At 41.3% G+C, this 22,129-nt stretch overlaps 1 protein-coding gene across 2 annotated transcripts in view; it reads left to right on the forward strand.

The window, feature by feature from the left end:
• The window catches only part of srgap3 (SLIT-ROBO Rho GTPase activating protein 3), a 69,955-nt gene that overhangs the window by 28,361 nt on the left and 19,465 nt on the right, over positions 1–22,129 (forward strand). For both annotated transcript variants that reach the window (XM_084348137.1, XM_084348138.1), the window contains exons 3-8: positions 892–1,054; positions 6,754–6,816; positions 14,703–14,888; positions 16,627–16,755; positions 20,616–20,837; positions 21,828–21,929. In XM_084348137.1, the coding sequence (XP_084204263.1) occupies positions 892–1,054; positions 6,754–6,816; positions 14,703–14,888; positions 16,627–16,755; positions 20,616–20,837; positions 21,828–21,929 (865 nt within the window). The remainder of the gene's footprint in view (positions 1–891; positions 1,055–6,753; positions 6,817–14,702; positions 14,889–16,626; positions 16,756–20,615; positions 20,838–21,827; positions 21,930–22,129) is intronic.

The raw sequence follows: 22,129 nt of genomic DNA on the forward strand, positions 1-22,129 counted from the left end.
TCATGTCTGTGGCTTTATCATTTAATTCAACCGTAACTGTCAATGCTTCCCGCTAAATAACTGCCTCTAAGACGCTATTGTGCAGTATTTGGCCTTGTTTGGCCTTGATATGGGCGTGTTTTATATATAACCATCAAGTTATTGAACAATTAGAAGAAATCATTCAGTATATATATGATATAGCATGTGTCCATGGATGGCAAGGTCAATCTGTTCGTACAGACTGTAATATCTCAACAATTATGATGAAATTTTGTCTAGACATTCATGATCTCCGGGGGGTAAATCATTAAGACTTAAGTTTCCTCCAGCACCTCCATAATGTTCACATTTATATTTCTTTGTGAAATGTCTGTAGGGTATGTCAGTGCCTGATCCGTGCTGGCTGCCTGAGCCGTAGGCCACAAGAGCCTGATCAATGGGTTATTCTTACCCTAACCAATCCCCAGCCATTCGGATCGGGTTTCCAGTATGGATTGGGCACTGACATAGTAGATTGCCATGAAAGTTTAAAACAGATATTCATGTCCACACACGCTGAATTGTAACAACTTTGATGATCCCTTCATTATCCCTCACACTCAACTCATCAAATACCCTAAAAACTAGCAATATTCCCACCAGCCTAAGCAAATACAACATATTAATGCTAATACTGTATAAACATTTAACAACAACAACATCTGCTAAGTATTAGCATGCTAGCATTGTCATTGTTAGCATGGTAGCACTCGGACATTAGCATTTAGAAAGCTGAAAGCTAAAGAGCCTAACTATAGCCTCACCCTCATCCCTGAGTCCCGTTGAAACTTGCCGCTATCCATTTTATCCTGACTTTGTTTTAATCTGACAGATATTCTAACAATCCTGTATTCCTCCTGTTTGTTCTAGAAAAGACCAACACCTGCTGTCCTCAGTAAACTGTTGGTACCTGGTGCTGAACCAGACGAGGCGAGAAAGCCGTGACCACGCCACTCTCAGCGACATCTACACCAACAATGTCATCCTCCGTTTGGCCCAGATCAGCGAGGATGTCATCCGACTGTTCAAGAAGGTCAGTGAGACTATCATCCTTTAGCACTACTGTATTATCAACAGAGCACAAATGTCAGCGTTGACAGAGATGCAAATGACAAGCTTCAAGCTTTTATTTGTGTTTCTATAAAGTTGACATGCGAGGTACAAGTTGTAGCAGCTGAAACAAAAGCAGCCTCTCTCATGTTTGGCTTCAGTTTGGCTGGAGCATGCAGACTGATGGTAGCTCCAAGAAATGTGCTTTGAGCTCTCTCAGCGTACACAGAGTTAGAAGTAGGTGTAGGAGTTATGTCTGACCTGCAGAGCAGTAAAAACAGCACTGGGAATAGTGAAGCTGAGGCCCCTTGAGAGCCCAAGAATGGTCCTACACCCTGCAGTCCCGACTACTGTGAGCTGCGTTTGGCTCCCTGTCAGCACATAGCCGAGATGACTGAGGTCTTATCCAAACATCAGAATCCTGTTTTCACCTTGCAGACCTTCCTGTAGGTGAGCTGCACTCTGCTTACGAGGCTCCATTCAGGTATTTGGGTGTGTGTGTGTGTGTGTGTGTGTGTGTGTGTGTGTGTGTGTGTGTGTGCATGCGTGTGTGTTTGTTGCAACCTTGCCAGAACTGAGAAGGGAGAAAAGTTATTTCCTTTTTACACCAGGTGCCCTCAGGTAAATTCTTCGTTGTTTGAAAGTATGAATGGATGGCTCTGCTGCTGCTCGCTGGCAGACATATTGGGAGGGAATAAATAATAAATAATAAATGTCACAAAGATGTGGAAATTTAAAACTGACATGAATGAAAGAGCTTTGGATGATTGACTGCTGGACATGACAAGGTGATCAAGGACGAAAAGTACGGCTGCTGACAAGAACTTGATCAAGGGCTTGTCTAACCTATAAACGTCGACGAAAACTGTGACTCATAGTGGGAATATGAATGATATATACTATTTATTATCTCATTTATTATATGTTTAATATTCAGTGATACCATACACGTGGGATGGGATGCTGTTGCTCCATGACCAATCGTCATACAGACAATTGTCATCATTGCAACAAAAAAAAATTGACAAAGTACACATAGGCAGCTGCTTGAGGTGGTTGAATTGGTAAAACACAAGACTTCTTGCCCAGGAGACCGAGGTATGTGAGGCTGTGTGAAACTTTTGACATTGTTGCCTTAATATTTTCTGTTCTTTGTTGTCCTGTGTCGCCGTTTGGTTAGGTTTAGACAACAAAACTACTTGGTAGTTAGTAGACCCTTTCACATCGTTGACCACATGTTAGAGAGGCTAACTTCTCCAATGTGCATATTTTTTTCATACTTATTCAAAGCTATGACAAAACATGATTGTTTAGTTGCAGTATTACAGTAATTATGTTGTTATAGAAACAACACAGGCTGATATCAGATTGCGCGTTTAGGTGATGTTTGTTAAGCTATGAAGCTGATTGGTTGATGTTAGATTTCAATCAGGTGACACGCGATTAGACTCTACAGAGAGATTTTTGTGATCGAGGTGGCTGATGACTGTGCTGAGACAGGCTGATGAAATGATGAAGCTGGTTAATCTGTGAGGACTGGGCGCAAACAGCAGCATAAATGAACTAAAGGCAGAGAGTGAATCATATTTAAAAAGACAGCAACAAGACAACAGTTTAGGTGTGTTGCTGTGGTGTTGGGCACATGTGACCGGCTGATGTGAACAGCTGATATCAGCTGACAGCTCCAAATAATGACAGCAGGAAATTAGTAAGCATGCGTGAGAGGAGTGATGATAAACTAAAGGCATAAGCATGTAGAGGAAAAGTCTTCCTGAGTGAGCATTAGCTAGAGCTTTATTTAGACCAGTTATGAACCAGAGTTAAATATTTCCAAATGACTTATGATTATTTCCAGGAAATTACACAAATATCATATGTGTTCAGCATAATAACAAGGATCAAATACTGCAATTACAACAACACTGGTAAATGTGAACGTATAGAAGGCAGTGTTCACTGATGTCTGCATGATGCTCTTCACTCTGCAAAACGAATACATTAAAACTACAACTGCAACTGTGCTATTTTTTGCCGTCAATGAAGTGAAGATTTTCAACATATATACTCACAGGCGTTACTATAGAGGCTGTCACAATCTGACCTGCCACAGCTCTTACATTGTGTTGCATCACAGGGGCTCGCTCACTCTCTGGTTGAACCCTCCCTGCTCCCCCTGAGCCTCTGCAGTACACGCTGCAGTCTGCCTCACTTCAGAGCCACCGATGCATGCAGATGCCATTCACCAGCTGCTACTGGAGCCCTCTGAGGATTTCTCCCCATTTATCACATTCACTGCGATGCTTGCTTGAGTAGGACTTAATGCCTGCACTCCTGATAAAAACAAAGTACAAACAACAAAATCAAATCCCTCCTGTATTAGTAAGGTTATTTTGTTTGATCTCCTCTGGGTGCATTTCATAAGCTGGTTTAGTAAAGAGATGTTGGAGCAAGAGTCTCTTCTCCCTCTTTGATGATTAGTTACATTTCTGAATCACCAGTAGCAAGTTCTTTCAAGCATGAGCAGGGTGTGGACAAAAATGTTAACTTTTCTCCCTCTGATCGGTGGGCAGGTGTGGTTCGTTTGGTTTGGTGGATGTTTGCATGGATACTATCACTATCGGTGCATCGAGTCTTTCTCTCAGCACAGCTCCTCCTTGTCATATTGATCTGACAGAAAATTATACTTCTTATAATGATTCATATGTATAACGGCCATTATGCATGCTGAGTCACCACATTGCACCAGAATTAATGAGTCAGCTGTTGACGCTGACACTGTGTCTGGAAGAAGAAAGGTCGTGCACTCAGGGGGTGTACAGAAGTTTTTCTACTATTTAAAAGTTATTGACAGCACACCACATGCTTTGCACTTAAATATGCAGCATGCGAGGCATCAGCTATTGTTAGCTGCACACCAGCAGCCCACTGGTCAAACACTATTAGCTGTAGGCCTATTTATTTATCTCCGTCTGAAGAATGTAATTGTTTCACTCATGAATATGACTTTAATTTTTGTTGACCCTCTTATTTTCAATAGCTTGGCCTTCACGTCCATCACCTGTAAATAATCTCAAAATCTTACTGGCAATCTTGCTTTGATGTTTCAGCAGTCTTATTTTCATTCCCTGTAAGTCAGCTCTCATTTTGCTTACTGTAGGCCAGTTTCCTTCCCTCCATGCCAAAATGCATCACGTTTCACATTACTTAGTCTCACTCATCACAGCATTCCACCTTTGCGAAAGATTGCTGTTTGCCACAAGTTTCTTGCAATCACCTGCACGCATTACCTGCTCCTCTTTTTGACTCACACATGGATCAACCCAAATCACGATGTCACAACTGTTGCGCCATTTTGGCAGATTTCTTTCTCTTTTAACAAACAAAAAACAAGGCAATGTCGCTGAGTCTAACATGAGATCAAAGACGGTATCAGTCCCTCACTCTGCCCCCACCACTTCCTTCTACATCTTTTCTCAGGTTTAACAAACTATTTAAAAAAACACAATCTGTCACAGTTGACATGATGGACTGTAACCCTGCTGTCATTCATGTGCTCTCATCATGTTCCTCTTAGGAGCGGCTGAGTCACGAGCAATAGCTCGTGGTGAAATTTGCTAATACTGGTCTGGTAATAAGCCTCATATGAAACCAGTCTGATTTTTTTTAAATTGGCCCAATGCTTTTGCATATTGTGGAAACATAACACAAAAATTGGCTTTAAGACGCTTCTACAAGCGCTTTTGGTCTGTAAATGTACAAGTCCATGTCTACTCTGGATGATGTTTTTGGCTCAACGTGCTCTCAGCTCTCATTGCTGTGGTGACACCTTCAGGCAGACAGAAGAAAACAAAAGCCAAACATCAGAATAAGTGATTAGATGCTGGAATTAAACTTGGCTGCTGCAGCTGGCTGGAGATCTCCTCCGCATATGGCCGCCATTACAGACATTACACCTACTGTGTGACTAATACACAAGGCTGAAACTTGGCAAACTGAAAAGTCTGAACTTGTCCGTATGTTTTCTATAAAATCTGTCTGCATTTAACATCAAAACTGATTCATAAATCACCTAAATCAGATATACCAAAAGAAATTGAAACAGAGACCCCTAAACTTGTGATGTAACTCCAGTTTTGAAGTTTGCTATTACTACTTCTTGTACTATACAAGACCGTTTTCTGTTTTCTGCTTGTGACTGCATTATAGATGTTTTTTGTATCGCTCATTCTGAAACTAACAACTTCCCTTAACTCTGTGAAATCGGAGGAGGTGTTTCTGTTTTTCTTTATCTGTCAGGCCACATAATGAGATATACCAGGGCTATATCCTCACCTTTAATTCTCGAAAAGGTTATTTCCCTTTCTCCCACACAAACAGACATTATTTAGTTCCCTCTGTCAGCTATTTCTCCATGTTTTTGATCACAATGCAAACTGTGTGGTGTGATGTGATGTGGAAAAGGGACGGTGGATATCTATTAAAAGCTTTGAGAAGACTTATTTGTGCTGTGTGTGCTGTATCTCTGACAGTCTCTTCAGTGAGATTTCAAGCACCACAAATTAGAGAGAAACAGTGGCCTCAGCAATCTTTTCAATGTTAAAATGAGATGAAACTAGAAATAGGGCTTGTTGTTCCTCTTGATACATTATTTATTCTCTAAATGTCTGTAGAGCACATTGAAGCAGCAAAAGACAGTGTTTCTCTTTGTCACAGGATGTCGCACATTGTCTTCACCCCCCTGACGCACTTCACACATGCGCACACGCTCCCACATGCACATAGGTAACTGATGTGAATGCTACTTTTCAAAAGCCTCAATATGAGGTGCTACGTGGTGTGCAATAATGACAGGATATGACCATGTGGCGCTGACCGCAGGTACATGTTTTCACTCCTCAACAAGAAGGGAGGCACACTAAGTGATAAGTGTGTGTTATCAGTACATTATGATGAAGTCTGTTTGTCTTGTACTAAAAAATTAAAGCCCCTCAGCACTATGTTAGACATTTTCGTTTTGAACCATGTTACAAGGTACAGTACGTTAGGAAATGGGTAAATTAAGTCTTGAATATCAACACACATTTTTTTAAACTTATGAATGAAACACTGAATGTAATTCAGTTGTAATGTTAACTAGGAAGTGGTTGAATGCTTACGTTAGCTTATGGGTTGTCAAATATGTTGTTGGACCTGGAAATACGGCCCGATATGCGTCCAGGGTTTCACTATCAATCATCTTTTCAGTAGCTGATCAGTTGGTTAGCGAAGAGCTGCAGATAATGGAGGAAGAAGGGAACAAAAATGACAAACAACAACAAACATAAGACAGTAATACTCATAACACAACAGTTATCCAAACTGCTGGATAGCACAAGAAGAAAGGCCTAAATGGACAGTGGTTAGCGTCAGGTCTCTTTTCACGATTCGAAAATACTGAGCCATTGGTGGTGCTAGATGAAGAGTGAGGGAATCATCAAAGTCTGTAGGATTCATCCTCTGACATCCTTAAATATCTGCACCAATTTCTGTGTCAGTTCGTCCAATAGCTGTCGAGATATTTCTCTGACCCACCAAAGTGATAGTGTCAGCAGGACCGACTGAGTTTGTTCCGACGGGCCACAGCTGAAAGCTCAAACATTATTTGTTGTCTCACCCCTGTTCTATCTGCTCACTGTGTTTCAGAGCAAGGACATTGGGATCCAGATGCACGAGGAGCTGGTGAAGGTGACGAATGAACTCTACACTGTAAGTAATACACTGTGTCTCCTATAGATCGATCCCTCGCACCTTATCTCATCGCTGAGCTCATGCAGTTATTTTCCTCTCTGTCTTTCTGACATTTTATTTTATGTTCTTGCTTTTTATTCTCTTTCATAACTTTTTTCTTTGTATATTCTGAAAAACTGTACTTTCCTCTCTTAGTACTTTGAGGGGCCTTTGGGAAATTGCTTTGATTTAAAAGTGCCTTGAAAAAATAGGATTACCCAAATGAACACACCAAATACAAAACAAACCCAACTCTCGAGAGCATGTTGACTGTGATGAAAACTGAGAGCATGAACTGACAGTATTTTACCTTAATCAAAAAATTGTAGCTCCATTTATTGTTCAGTTCAATTTAATTATCTCCTTATTATAACATGACATAGTTAACATGACTGCACGAAAGGTGTTGAAGTTTATTGAAGATAAGGTCCGGTTGATTTCAGTTTTTACGGTCCGGTCCGGGGTACAAGCTTCAACCAGTTTGATTTTGTGCCAACCGACTAAACCGGCTTTTGTCAGGTGTAACCATAGGTGGAGAGAGTTAGCAGCATGTGGCTAGTTAGCAGGAGCCCCGTGACATCTGATTAGCTGTTGATAAAAACTCAAAACTTCCTGTATCCGTTTCAGATTATAAGCTAAGAGCTATGAGCTAAGTGTGCATAATAAAATGGCAAGTACAGATCAGTGGGAAATGAGTTTGCTTTTCAAATAGCTCCTGAGAACGTGCTACATATCATATTTTCACTGGATGTTTTACAGTTATTGTTGTTTTTCTGTTTGGTTATGAGTTCTAGTTGGAAAACTCATTTCTTTGTATTTATTGTGTATCTTCTCTGTATAAACGGGGTTATGATGAGGGGCAGCTGTAAATGATGAAGTGGAACACTGCATTTCTCTCCAAGTCAGCCCGTTGCTCGGATCACTTTCCCATCTGGTGGCTCCTTCAGCGCCGGTCCTGCCCGGGGGTCACATCACCGGTCGTCTCTGTGGAGGCCTGTGAAATGCCTGCCTTAACAGACCGCTGCATCAATCGTTAGAGAGGTGGAAAGCTCCTGAGGAGAAATGATAAGCAGATTATATGATGTGCATCTTGTTTCAATAACAATGAAAACACCTGTTCCGGCTCAGTAGCTTTGTCGTATCCTATGTCACCAATTTACTTTGCTTTGTTGAGGATACTATAATGTTATAATGACCTTGTTGAGTTGAAATGGTCTGCAGCTTCATTTTGATATGTCTGTTGAGGAAACGGTAATCCACATCCACATTTTTTCTGTCAGCTTTCACGCAGCATACTAGTATTTCCTTCCCTTTTTTGATATCCAGCAGCTGCTTTCCATAAGTTTCAATATAAACAAGGTGCTGAAGGGATGCGTGGATGGATGTTTCCTCTCGTACTTCATAGCCAAGATGTCTCAGATAATTAATACTTCATTGTGTGTATGAATTCTATCTGGAGTAATGTCTTTACAGTCACTCCATAATTAGAGGGCAGTATTAATGACGTCTTCCAAGTCCACATCTTCTCTGTTGCATTTTTAAACACGCTGCCAGTATATCACACTGACACCGTCAGATAACGTAATCAATAATCATGCGTAAGTTAAGATACATTCCTCCAGTTAACATTGTTACATCTGCAGGTTCCATCTACTTGTCACGTTGTATTTATTCGACAATAATCGGTCAGAGGTGGAAGAACTGAATTGTTAATAACAGGATTTTCTGCAGGAAACCCTGCAGATAGATGAGCGTATGTCAGGGATGAGGACAGGCTGTGCTGGTGCTGCACCGTTACAGAGACGGCCTCTTATTGAGGGAGGCTTAGTGCCCAAAACTGGACGAGCTCCAGGCAACTTCAGCAATCTTCTGCCCCCTGAGGTGAAACAGAAGAGACGGCAAAGCTGCCTTATATGACTTATTCATCTGTGCAATGCGATGAGAGTCAAACTAGCAAAGGGCAGAGCTGGCAACTCTCCCCGATCCCGCCATCTGTACATTTGGATGCTGAAACAGGCCGGAGTGATGGGGAGCATGTGAGAACCAAAGGTGCATATATAATAATTACAGGAATATGCTTTGTAAAAGGACCGTGTTATCAGTCAAATACATTTAAAGACTGAACAAGGCTATATTACTCTACATTGTATACATTATGCCAATGAATGAAGCAATTATTGTCCCTCTTCTGATGGTTATTCCAGTATCAGCAATTAGTTCATCTTCACTGGGATCAGATGATCATTACTCTATACCTTTATGCTGTTTAACTATATGTCTGTTTCAGCCATTCTCCCCTCTCCGGCTGCATAATAAAACTCAGATGCTGCCTCCTCTCATGCTCTACTTGGCCTCAGCTGCAGTCTGGCTGCAAATTAAAACTCCAAATGTCGACATATGGCCTCGTCCTTTCTAAATATGAGCAGAGGATTGTGGGAGCTGTGTGAAACTTCACAACTAAGGTGGAAAAATGTACTGCTGCCACACAACACAGACATCACTACCTACAAAATGAATACTTTTGTGCTCGTCAATAAAGCACATGCATATTCACATTCAATAGTCTTTTTCCCCCTCTTAAGTATCCACCACATCGTACCCATACTTGAAGTGAGTTCCCTGTTTGGTATCTCTTTGCATGGTTTCTTTTTCTTTTTCTTCTTGTTCATTAATCTCGGTGAAGGGTCTAGAAAAGTCAGATTGTTGTCATATTACTGCCGTTGGGAAGCTGTAATTAACGACTACACAAACAAAGCTGACTCTGTGTAATCTACATAAAAAGATTACCCATGGAAAAGTTTGACAATGCACATCAGGCAGGCAGAGGCGTTTAACTCTCAGGCAGCAGTAACACTCTGTTGGTTTTGTTTTTCATGACTGCACCCTTGTCACTATTTAATTGTGCAGAAATAGCTAAATCAATAGCGTGGCCACATGGTGATCACCTTGTGGTATTTTCTAACAGTTTTTACTGGCTGCCAACAAAACAAATTTTGCTGAAAGAAACGTGTGAAATCCCATTTGGGTTCCTGGCTGCTTAGTGAGAGGCGAGGGAGAGAAGTGAGACTGTGGGCTGAAGCTATTGTTTAAATATTGTTCAGAGTATGACGCTGCAGCAGGAGTGTTAGTGAGAGTGAAGATCCTGTTGTACTGTTGTCATCAATACCAAACCTGAAATGAGAAATAGGGGCGAAAGACAAGATTTATTAAGAGCCAGTCGCTCCCTGATGTCGCTCCCAGCAAAATACCTCTGTGAAATTCAGGTTTATTTGATTGAACCTGTTTTAATTTCCTGCCACACCGACTTAATATCCCCACCGGGATCAATAAGCCTCCAGCTTATCTTATCTCCCTGATCCACCTCCTCGTGTCTGATGTCTGCTCTTCAGTCTCGTACACTATTATTCTTTTGTGAACAACAACATTGACAACCTGTTTCCAAGAGAGCTGGTGTTTCTTTCGTTCATTCACTCATTCGTTCAATAATGTAGTACCTGTAGTTATTCATTCATTGTTTTCTCAGTAGTATTTATTTAATCGTAGCATGTCAGTGCTGAAATATAAATATCAAAATACAAAATCTGCATATTTGAGAGAAGAAACCTTGAAATGAAGTCCAACACAACTGATCCCAATGATCAGCTCGTTATCGAGCTCTGCTGGAGCCTGATAACGACCATTTCATTTGAATCAGGTGTGTTGGGGCAGGAAACATCTAAAATGTGCAGGACCAGGACTGAAATACACAGACTAAAGTATCAAAAGTACTCACAATGCTGAAAAATGACCTCTGTGAGTGTTTTACTCTTTTATATATCATATTATTGGATTATTATTACTGATGCAATCATGTGTAAATAACATTTTACTTCTGTATTTGTTCGAGGTGACGCCGATTTCAACTTTGACATATATTTTGTTGGGTAGTTGGATACATTTTATACAAATGCATCGATTAACATGATGCATTGTTACCATCTTTTTACATGAAATACTAGTCTGAAAATGAGCTAACTAACTAAAGCTGTCAGATAAATGTAGTAAAGGACAATATACGCCTGTGAAATGTAGTGGAGTAAAAGTATAAAGTAGCATTGTATTGAAATATTAAAGCAAATGAGACTGTTACTCAACATTTGCATTTAAAACTGCTTTAAGTGAGTAAGTAACTCTATATTCCAACAATAATCACTGTTACAGAGTGTTTGGTCAGGACCCCTGTCTCTCCTCCCCCTGCTCATGCAGTAAAAGAGAAATTAAATTTTTGTGGTATCCCTGCCCACTTTATCCAATCAGGACAGAGAACTCCGTAAAGAGGCGGTCCTGAGAGAGCAGGATCCTCCTGTTTGCTGCTGTTTCTGGTGATTACCGCTGCACATTCATGTAGTGATGCAGAGAGGAGGGAGGGACTTGCTATATGCTAAACGGACAGGAAGTCAGCTAAAACAACAACACGTTAAATCCAGTACTTGGGTACATGTTGTTAGTTAAATCTCACCACTGATGATTGCTTCTCATGAAATATCCATACTGTCACTTGGTCTATTTTTATATCTTCTAAAGTCTTTGGCCAAATTTTTATCTACTGTCAAAAAGATTTGGTTGTAATTTTGGTCTTTTTTCCCGCTCATATTGTATGTCCTTGCTCATGCATCACCCACAACATATATAGATTATGTTATGAAACACCTTTGCCCGACTTATTTTACCGTACAAGCCCTTTTTCAACTTACAGTATGGCAGATTTTAGTGCTCAGAGAGGAGAATATTTAAAGGGGAGACAATCAGGGATCCCAACAAAATCAGAGATGTTGTGATTCGGGGGCTTAAATCTCTCGACTATTTAAATTTATGTTGAATAGAAGTATTTCTGGCTTTGCATTCATTATGAAAAACTCCAGCCATCCTCTCACCGGCTCAGAGACTCTGCTCAGGAGTTAAATAGCCTGTGGCTGTCGTCAGAGGACTCGACTATACACACACCTCCTGTGGACACAGCTGAAGCTCAGTCTTCCTGCAAATTACTGTGTGTCTTTAGCTGCAGGTCCTGCAGTCAGATGGTTCAAAGTTGGCTGGAAAATCTAGTGAGTTTGAAAGAAACGCTTTGACAGCCTGGGGAGGAACACAGTGTTAGCCTAGTTTCTCTCGTCTTGGAGCAGCTACATCACTGTTGAGCTTTGTCACTCTGAGAATAGACAAGTGGCTTTCATTCCATGTATTTATTTTACTCTCAGGTGTTTGCCTCACAGCTCTTTGTCACTTTCTTGTTGTTGTCTAAGGCTGCCTGGAGAGTCGTATTTATTCCAGCACAAAGAGAGAGGAAAAAATAGAGCTCTTTAAATGGCAGCGCTGGTACATGTTACTATGACAGGGTTGGAGGTCAGTGGAAGATTATAGTTGCGTGTGACCTGACGGAAAACATGTGATTTTTGATGAGTAGCTCTCGTGGAGATAAAAGGAGCCCTGCTGCTGAAGTTCAGCACCAAGTAAGCATCACTTACTTGGTGACAGGAAACAAATAAATTACTGTTTATGCTGACTGTCTCACATCCTGAGGTGTTCATAGATTATTCTGAATGCCAGAGACGTTTAAAGACGCAGCTCACATCTGGATGTTCCTTTATGAGGCTTAAGAACGTGTTTCCTAGAGGAGAGACTCCCTCAATGAGCATCTGGGATGAATTAAGACGGACTCAGGATGCTTCTGTCTTGTCTAACAAGGGTTTTCTGTCACTATAGTTTTGTCTACACCATGTTGGAGCAGGGTGTTGGGGTTGTCTGTGTAAAAAAAGATCAAAGTAAAGAGGTAACTGCAGAGAACACAGAAAACAAAGCTGTCTGTCATTTCGCTGCACAAAAGAGCTGAAAATGAACAAGCCTGGGGTGATGAAGAGTTAGAAAATGATGTAGAGGCCAGGAAAGCCACAGTGAGGAGGGGATGAAGGGGCGACTGGAAGTTTTCGACAGTCCAAGACTGAACCACACACAGCCTCTGGCCCCTGGATTCACTTAAAATATTCCACATGTAGTGACATCTGTGTTGCCGCTGTATTGACGCCCAGATTGATCCACCAGGCCACCATGAAAACGCTGAAATCAAACCAGACTTTGGAAGGAAATGACACTGAGGACTTTGAAAGATGTGAAAGATTTTCGTCTCCTTTTTATTTACGTACTTGTGTTACATAGAATACGTTGAACTTTTGCACATTCCCTGGTTAATAATCAGCACAGTCCTGCACAAAACTGTACAGCTCCTTAATTAAAGGAGACCTATTATGTTTTTTCATCGCATTCCTTTCCCTCAGTGTGTAGTATAGGTTCTTGTGCACGCAAAAGTTTAAAAACTCAAAGTCTGAGCCAACGGGAGCTCCTCTCCCCCACAGAAAACACTGTTACTGACGTGCCTGGGGGGTACAGGGCTGCAACACTGCACAGAATGAGAAAACTGGTCTGTTTTTTGGGCATTAATTGGGTGGCTGTAGCTCAGGAGGTATAGCGGGTTGTCAAATAACCGGAAGGTCGCTGGTTCGAATCCCCGGCTCCCCCAGCTTACTCCTGATGAGCAGTTGGCACCTTGCATGTGTTGTAAAGTGCTTTGAGCGGTCAGTAAACAGGATAAGCGCTATAGAAAGTCCATTTACCATTTAAAGCATATAAACCTATTCTAGTAGTAACCCAAAATAAGACTATGAACCTGAAATGACCATAAAATGTGTCCTTTAAATAATGGTCATACATTATATATTTTTTATTTTTTAAATATTTTATTTTTATTTATGCAATACTTACATTTTATATACTTACAATACATTTTATCCTTCTTTGTATTTTTTGTGTTCGCTATGTTTTTTGTTACGCACCAAGACTCCGAGGCATATTCCTCGTAGATGAGGACCTACTTGGCAATAAACCGATTCCTACTCAATCATTGGTAACGTCTGGGAGGGAATATGGCAGTATCAACACAGTGGTGCTGTAGTAATGTTGTAAGCCTCTGTAGAAGTATGGGTAGTTGTGTGAAAGGATGTATTAGCACAAAGGCACAAAAGTGTCTCTGTGAGATGCTTTTTTTCGTGTTCGTCCTTGAAGGAAAACCAGTTAAACCATCAGTGGTTTCACAGCTTGTTCCATCTTTAGAAACAGTTTCTGTAAGTAGACTAAACTAAATCTGTGCTTGTTTACCTGTCTTTTTTTATAATTCCCAGCAGTGGCAGTTTATGGCTGACTGACTCTAAATGTGTTGACTACAAAAGCACCACTTGCATCACTGAAGAGAGTCTATTCACTATTTATTCTTTCATACTGGACTGCAACAGTTGTGTTCGTAATTGAGTAATCAGAGTTTTATTCCAAAGATAAACCTATTAATCGTTTACGCTATAAAATGCTTCAAAAAAAGACAAGACAAAGAAAAGGAGCCAGCGCTCTCATTTGAGAAGCTGAAATCAGAGACTATTTGGCGTCTTCAGCCATTTTCACACAGGATCAGTATTACCTTGGGACTTCTAGTAACTTGCAATAATTGCAGAGGACATCTGTGATCTTAAAAAAGTATAAATTCCACCGAAAGTGACCTAACGTATTACACCAGTCAGCAGCTGTGCTGTGAGGGCGGCTAGATCGATGTTTAAAAGTGATATTCAAGTACAGCCACAAAACATCTGTTGCTAGATCTAATGAGCTGCAGATGCAAACACTATATTACATATCCAGGGAACAATGTCAGTAAATATGAACAAAATACAGCTTTGCTTTTCTCAGCCTATGAGATAGGAGAGTAATGTTACTAAACTAGGGTATCCTCTGATGATGAGCCCCAGTAATGTCCAATCTTCTTAATATCTATCATGCTCCTGCTGCAGGTGATGAAAACATACCACATGTACCACACTGAGAGCATCAGTGCGGAGAGCAAGCTGAAGGATGCTGAGAAGCAGGAGGAGAAGCAGTTCAGCAAGTCCGGAGATCTCAACGTGAACCTCCTGCGCCATGAGGACCGCCAACCCAGACGCGGCTTCGTCAGGAAAATTGAGAAGATGAAAGAGAAGGTGAGTGTGGCCAAGGATGGACTTTGCTGTGTTTGCGTTCCTCTCAGCAATCCAGAGCTTTATAGCTTCTTATAGCTCGCTGTTGGTTTTCAGGCCTGCAAATAGTTGTTTTGATTCACTCTCACCACTCGCATAGCGTCATTTTTGGTCGCAGCAGGGAGCTGTTTAGTTAAACCCACTGTACAACACTAAACTAGCTCATTAAGCAGCTGGAGTCATATATTTCCATCTTGAGTTAGACCAAGAACAGATGAGAGAGTGGAGCGAATATTGGACTTAGATTCGCCAGGTGGTCAGAAACTGGACTCCAAATGAATGCTAATGTTGCTCCATGTGTTCCTGATGTGTGAAGTTCGCTAACAAGCTCACCATGCCAACTGGAAAAATGATGACATGTAGTAATATGTTCACGGCTGGTTTTCCATTGCCCCAAGTGGCCAAGAAAACAGTCAGTGCAGGTTGAGCATCGATCAGAGTCTGGTTCTGTAAAAGGAGAACCAGCTCCTTTTGTTGGGTGAGAGAGGGACAGACCAGCAGACAGACGGCAATATAATAAAGCAATAACTCAACTCTCTTTCCATAGTATGCAGATTTCTAGTTTGTGTAGTCTTCTCTGCCAACACTGTAGGGTCTCTGCTGGTCTCTGGAGCAGCCTGTACTTCAGATGCTCCCGTGCATTTCTCATTCTGGAGCTTCTTCTGGAATTTCTTCATGCAAATGAAACTCCCTTTATCTCTCAGGTGCAGGAAATCAAAAGGCTGTCAGGGCGACAGCGTCTCTCCCTCCTCGGGCTGCTTTCCCTAAGAGATGGAACTGAAAACTATTTATACCACAGCGTGGCGATGAATATTCTTCTTTTCCTTAGCTTGTCTTGTTACGAAGCTTTTGTCTCATGACTCTGCCTGCAAACAGGTTGGAGGAGGAAGAGGGAGAAATAAAAGTTAATCTCTCTTTCTCTCTAACCCACTGCTGCAATTTGCATCATAATTGCTTTGTGAGATTGGAAGTAAAATGTCCATGTACAGTGAAATGTGCAAACAATTCAAATAACGGGCAACATTTTCTCTGCTTTAGAACGATGAACAGCAGCAGTGTTTCTGAGTCGGATCGTTGTGTTGCTACTTTGTCAATACTGTTAATCACAAGTTTGCAAAATCAATGCGTTGTGTTCTTTCAGCACAAATGTCGCTCAGTGGGAAATGCTGTTGTTCCTGTTTATATTCTTTAGTGCTAATTACAATTACATGCATCACACTAGAAAGATATCCAGCCATGTCAGATAATTAAAGACTGACTAATAAGACTTCTAATAAACAGTCTGCGTCTATGTTTTTTGAAGGGATAGTTCAACATTTTGGGAAATAGACATACTTGCTGCCATGAATAGCAGAGATGTGAAGATTGATACCACTCTCACTTCTGTATGTTAAATATCACACATTCATCCGACTCGCTAAAGATGGAGCCTCTTTGAGTGCTTTATTTGTCAGCATCACCATTCTGCAGCATCTGGTACTTAAGAGACAGAATAATAACTAAATACAAGGCTGGCTGTGGCGGAACAAGTTACCATCTAGAGGCAGCTTCTCTGGAGCCTGTTTCGCCCGCCATCGCTACCTATCTGATGGTCCCAAAGCTGCAGCTGCCTGAGCACACACTCAAACTCTCCCCACTGTTTGATTTTCCTGCACTGATGTTTTTTTCCCTTCATCTGCTCTGTGTCTTCTCTCCTCCCCAGAGGCAAGCCAAGTACTCCGAGAATAAGCTGAAATGCACAAAAGCCCGGAATGACTATTTGTTGAACCTGGCGGCAACAAATGCAGTTGTGGCAAAATATTACATCCATGACGTCTCCGATATGATTGATGTAAGTATATGCGCTCGGCACATGTGTTTGTTTACATCTCTCAGCTGGGATTTCTGATGTTGGTTTAACTCTGCAGCACTGTCGCTTTGCTCACCATCTGTTCCTGTGTCTCATTCACTCGCAGCCTGTTAGCTGTTTGTTTTCAAGCTGCTCCGTTGGCCCCGATAAATGTTTATCGCCATCGTTTTTTTTCTTCTTTCATTATTAATTTCTGCATAACGAACTTAACGCTGATATGCTGGTGTTGACATGGGTATAAGTTCAGCGATCTGTAGTATCATGCAGCTACAGAAGGATGTTGTTGACTGATGATTTCAAGGGACTCCGTCAGTGTTGACAGAACGGCTTCTGCTCAGTCTCCCGCTCGCCTCCTCCTCCGTCTCATGCTCATTCATTTGTTCTCATTAATGCTGCTTTTGGGAGCTTTGCTGGGACAACCACAGCATGTCCTTGCCATCGTCTGCCGCTGACTGTCACTGTATAAAAAAAAACACGACCCAAGACACACACACACACTCACACACCCACTCTCCCTCTATTGTCTATTGCCTGTCCTTCTGTTATCTCTCCTTTCATGGCTTAGAGCAGAGGAAACAGCCTTTCCAACACTGACCCAAGCGGCTGCACAGTAGATGCGTCACAACAAGTCAAAAATCGAGCTCAATATACAATATTCCTCTGAATCTAACAATTTAATATGATGTCCCTTTTATTCAAATTAGGCGCCAGTAGCACTGCTGGAAACTCTGATTACCAGAGTTTAAAAGGGTGACTTTGTTGAGCGAACCGCTAATGGCTGGAAGTCGGTCAGAGTCAGCTGGTGAGCAGAGGCTCTGTTTATGCAGGCATGAATGCGGTTAATGTGGTTGGCACTGGGCTCTCAGCCCCGGGTGACCTGCTACCAGTCACCATGCACACAAACAGGCCAAAGTCAAGATGAAGAAGCCTTTATCGGCCATTTTAGACAAGACCAGTGGAAAGATTCTGTATCTAGTCCTTTCAGATGACCTCCCTCTTCAGTGTGCGATGTTATTTTCTTTCACATTTCATTGTGATTTAACATGTCATTGTCTGTTTTGTTGTTTTTTTGCCGTTTCACTCTTACGCAATACACAAAGAGTCATCACAAAGTCACCCCCCATTATTTCTTTTTTCCTGATTTTCCTTGAAGAACTGTGGTTTCAGCTACTTCAGTTGTTGTATTCTGTGCTTTGTTTATTTGTTTATTAGGGTCAGTTTTGACCAACACCATGATGTGAACTATTCCTCCTGAGGTCTGACACAGAAATCACATTTTTATCATGTAGTTATCTACATTATATCCATTCAAACACAAAAATCACAAAAATCCACCATCAAGTTATTAATGAGCAAGCAAGATGAGTCATCTGGTGTCTGTTCGTACAGTTGATTGTATTGTTTTCATCTTTTTTAATAATAATTTGGTAAGGAGTTACACTGTGACTAACAGTAGCTGTCTCTAAATTAGGTAGTTGTGTTAGAAGTTATGTCTATCAAAGATATATTTTCTTTTCTTCAGTTTTTTCTTGAGTTTTATAATCTTGCATACTGTATTCAGTAATTTTGGTTCGTTATTGACTGTCGCTACTGTCAGAAAGGACCCAAATGCAAGACACACAGGCAGCATGTAGTATAACAAAAAGTGAGCTTTTATGAGCTGATGTCCAGAGTATGAAATCCAAAATCCAAAAACAAACAACAAAAGACAAACAAAGGAAATCCAGGGGGAAAAACTAAGCAGAAATACAAAATTGAGGACAAACCAGAAAACCACAAGACAGTTCAGGAACACAGGACGGCAAGGGAACAGGTACAGGAGACGCGTCGACAACAACAGGAGAGACTAGGAACAGGGCAGTGCTAACAAGGCTGATGTTACACAGGTTTGAACACTGCACACACAGCTGAGCAAGACACAAGAGGATATAACTACCAAATAAAACAGGAAATCAACAAACCAAAAAACCCAAACCATGACCTGTATAACAGAGTTTACCTGGCAAATTGAATGTGGGCTTTCTGGCTATTGATACCAACCAAAAACCTGAAACATTAAAGTCAGATTTTTATAACTGATGTTAACCTGTCAGCCCTTCACTAAAGCCTAGTTTATGCTTCTGCGTCGCAGCAACGGCGTAGTTACCTCGTCGACCCTACGCCGTCATTGAGCATTTGAAGTTCTGCGTCGAGGGAACGCGTTGTTCTGCAATTCACCGCCAACCGGTGTTGTTATACTGTTGACCGGAAAAGCAACTGCCGAAAATGACGTTCTGAGCGGACCAATCACAGTCCTTGCCATTCGCGTAGTCAGGATTTTTTGGAGGCGCACGTCAGGCTACGCCGCAGAGTCGGCGTAGGGGTCTGCGTCGACGACGTAGCTACGCCGTCACCGCGACGCAGAAGCATAAATCAGGCTTAAGCCTGTTTCCTTCCTTCGCTATGTGCCAATGGCCTGGGTGTCACATTTTTGCTTGAGGCCAGAGCCAGACCACCATACGGCACCACATTAGCCACAGTGATAAATGCACATTTTCCAGGTCAGGCATGACAAGATGTGATTTCAGTCGGAGTTTTAGACTGTGTTGAACATTACTTATTATTTTAAACAATTGCATTAGAAATAGTAGCATGTCTCTGCTGTAAGCATTGCCATGGTGATAGTAGCTGGACATACTGAGTACCAGATTCATGGCTTTGCCTGCCTCTTTAGTGGGGAGCTTTGATAGATCCAGTGTCTTGAAACTGAAAGGTCCATGTCAGACCAAATCCTGCTGAGCTGCAGGGAATGGGATTGTGAGCATGACTGGTTTGGCCTCCACAAGCGGGGCAGAGGAGGAAAAAGGGTCCGTTTGTCATGTCAGAGTAACTGCACGCCACACATCAAACCAGACATTCACGAGGCAAGATGTGAGCTTTGTCAGCATCAGTGACTTTAAACTGTTGAAGTGTAATTCTGGAGAACAGGTTGAGTTTATTCTACCGCTGCACTGCCTACAACTGATGATTGCTGCGATGAGAATAAGAGAAAATAAGGTTAAAATTGTTTCATGAACGGAATTTTTGCAGCAGCAAGGATACAGCAAAAAGAGGGGAAAAAACATATTGATGAGCTGTAGTATGTTTGCGCAACTCAAATGAGAAAGACAAGGACATAATAAACAAAGCGGTCAGCAGTGTTTGGATTAAAGAGTGTGTCTAATCTTTCTTCCCTGATTATCTGCTCCTCCAGGCTGCTGCCGCTGCAGATATGAATGTGTTGTCACACAGTTTGTGTGTTTAAAAAGAGGCTAATTTGCTCCTTTTTAGTCTTAAGTCCGCTGAGCCACTTTGACTGAGTGGTGAAATGAGGCTTGTGCACCAAAGCAGAGAGACTATTTCCTCAGTGCTAAAGAGCGCCAAGGAGCGTTTACTAGTGACTCACAGAGCTGTCAGTTGCCTGCAGCTCCCTCTAAACCTCCTCGCTACCATCCTCTGCTTAATGGGGTTACCTCATACAGATCTGTGTGACGAGGCTCTGTAATTATCCCTGATGTCCTACTGTGCTAGCTCCTGTAATTCTGTGAACTCTACTTCTATTTTTGAAAGGTAACCTGTAGCAGGAAGTAATTTGGGTTTTAGTCCAGTAAAGTGGTCTGAACATCATGGAAGGCCCTCAAACTAAAAGTCTTTACAAGAGAAATTTGCACTTTAACGCTCTTTCACATTCCCTGACAAGTTTTTATTGACTAAAGAGCATCTTTAAAACTGATTTATTATTTTTCCTGATTTCCATTTCCTATCTACTACCATTATTTACAACATGCTTTCCTGCTTATTTACCAGATATTTTATCTCCACAGTGCTGTGACATGGGCTACCACGCCAGCTTGGCACGAACCTTCAGAACCTACCTATCTGCCGAGTACAACTTGGAGACGTCTCGCCACGAGGGACTGGATATCATCGAGAATGCAGTGGACAACCTGGACTCCCGCAGTGACAAGCACAAGATCATGGATATGCATAACCAGGTGTTCTGTCCTCCGATGCGCTTTGAGTACCTGCCACACATGGGAGACGAGGTGAGATGCTCTAAACGCTGCGGCCCTCATGCAGGACTTGTTTATTGCTTAACTTTGAAGAGTTTTTACAAAGGAAGTCTTTAAGGGGAGACACTACAGGTTTTTCGTGCACTGTTGAATTTAAAAATGTTGGGCTTTGTCACTTCCATAAGATGTCTTTGAGATCAGTGGAAAGAAGACTTGTAAAATACACATTTAGGTGCTTTGTTGGTTCAGATTTCTGTAAATGTATGCAAAATTGTACTTATTTAATTAGATATCCAAATTTGCATACTTAAACCCAAAATATCACAAAACTTGTAACTATGAGTATGTTTATATGTATGTAGGAAAGCAACTTGGGAAGTTTCATGGAGTTAAAAATTAGACACTATTCACCTTTTGAATAGGGTATAATTGTTATATTATATATTAGAAATATATATTATATGTTATATATAATTGTTTGTGATATATATTATTCATAGCCTGAATAACATATATATGTATATGTGTACATGTATATATATATATATATATATATATATATATATATATATATATATTCTATGAATTATTTATATCATTTTATTTCCTAAAAACATTCCTAAAAAAATTAATATTGAACTCCCTCTGTCCAATGTTTAGATTTCTGTTTTGGTAATGTATGCTAATTCATTTGCATATTTAATTAGTCTATACCTTATTTGCATGTTTAAAAATTAAATTTCACAAAATATGTAAAACAAAAATATATTTATCTGAATGTGAGTAACTAAATGTGGAAGTTTGATGGTGATATCTATTAGTTCAATCTTTTCCCTGTGTTCACCTGTAGTGTCTAACATCTAATATGAAAGATGGTTGATGGTTGAGTCTCAACCCATGTTTTGGGTTGGTGGCCGGTCCGACCTACCAACCCAAAACGTCAGTATCTCTCTCCAGAATCGCTTTTTGCACCTCTAAGCTTCAGCTGGATCTGTTTTGCCTCCTCCTCCTCCTCCTCCTCAGGTGTGCCAGGTGAGCGCCCAGCAGCCTGTCCAGACTGAACTCCTGATGCGCTACCACCAACTGCAGTCTCGCCTAGCCACGCTTAAGATTGAGAATGAGGAGGTGAGGATTTATGACGGCTCTGTGTCTGTCCAGCCATCACCACCTTCAGCCCCACCCCCCCAAAAACAGAAAGCCCTGTCTCATTTCCCCCCAAGTAGGAGGGCCACATCACCATCTGTTCTCATTGCAATTACCCTCCAGTGACCCTTTTCTCTGTGGGAGCTGAGAATATATTTAGATTGTCACAGCGCCAATGTTGT

Source organism: Pagrus pagrus (assembly GCF_965226575.1).
Source record: "Pagrus pagrus genome assembly, chromosome: 3".
Lineage (NCBI taxonomy): Eukaryota > Metazoa > Chordata > Actinopteri > Spariformes > Sparidae > Pagrus > Pagrus pagrus.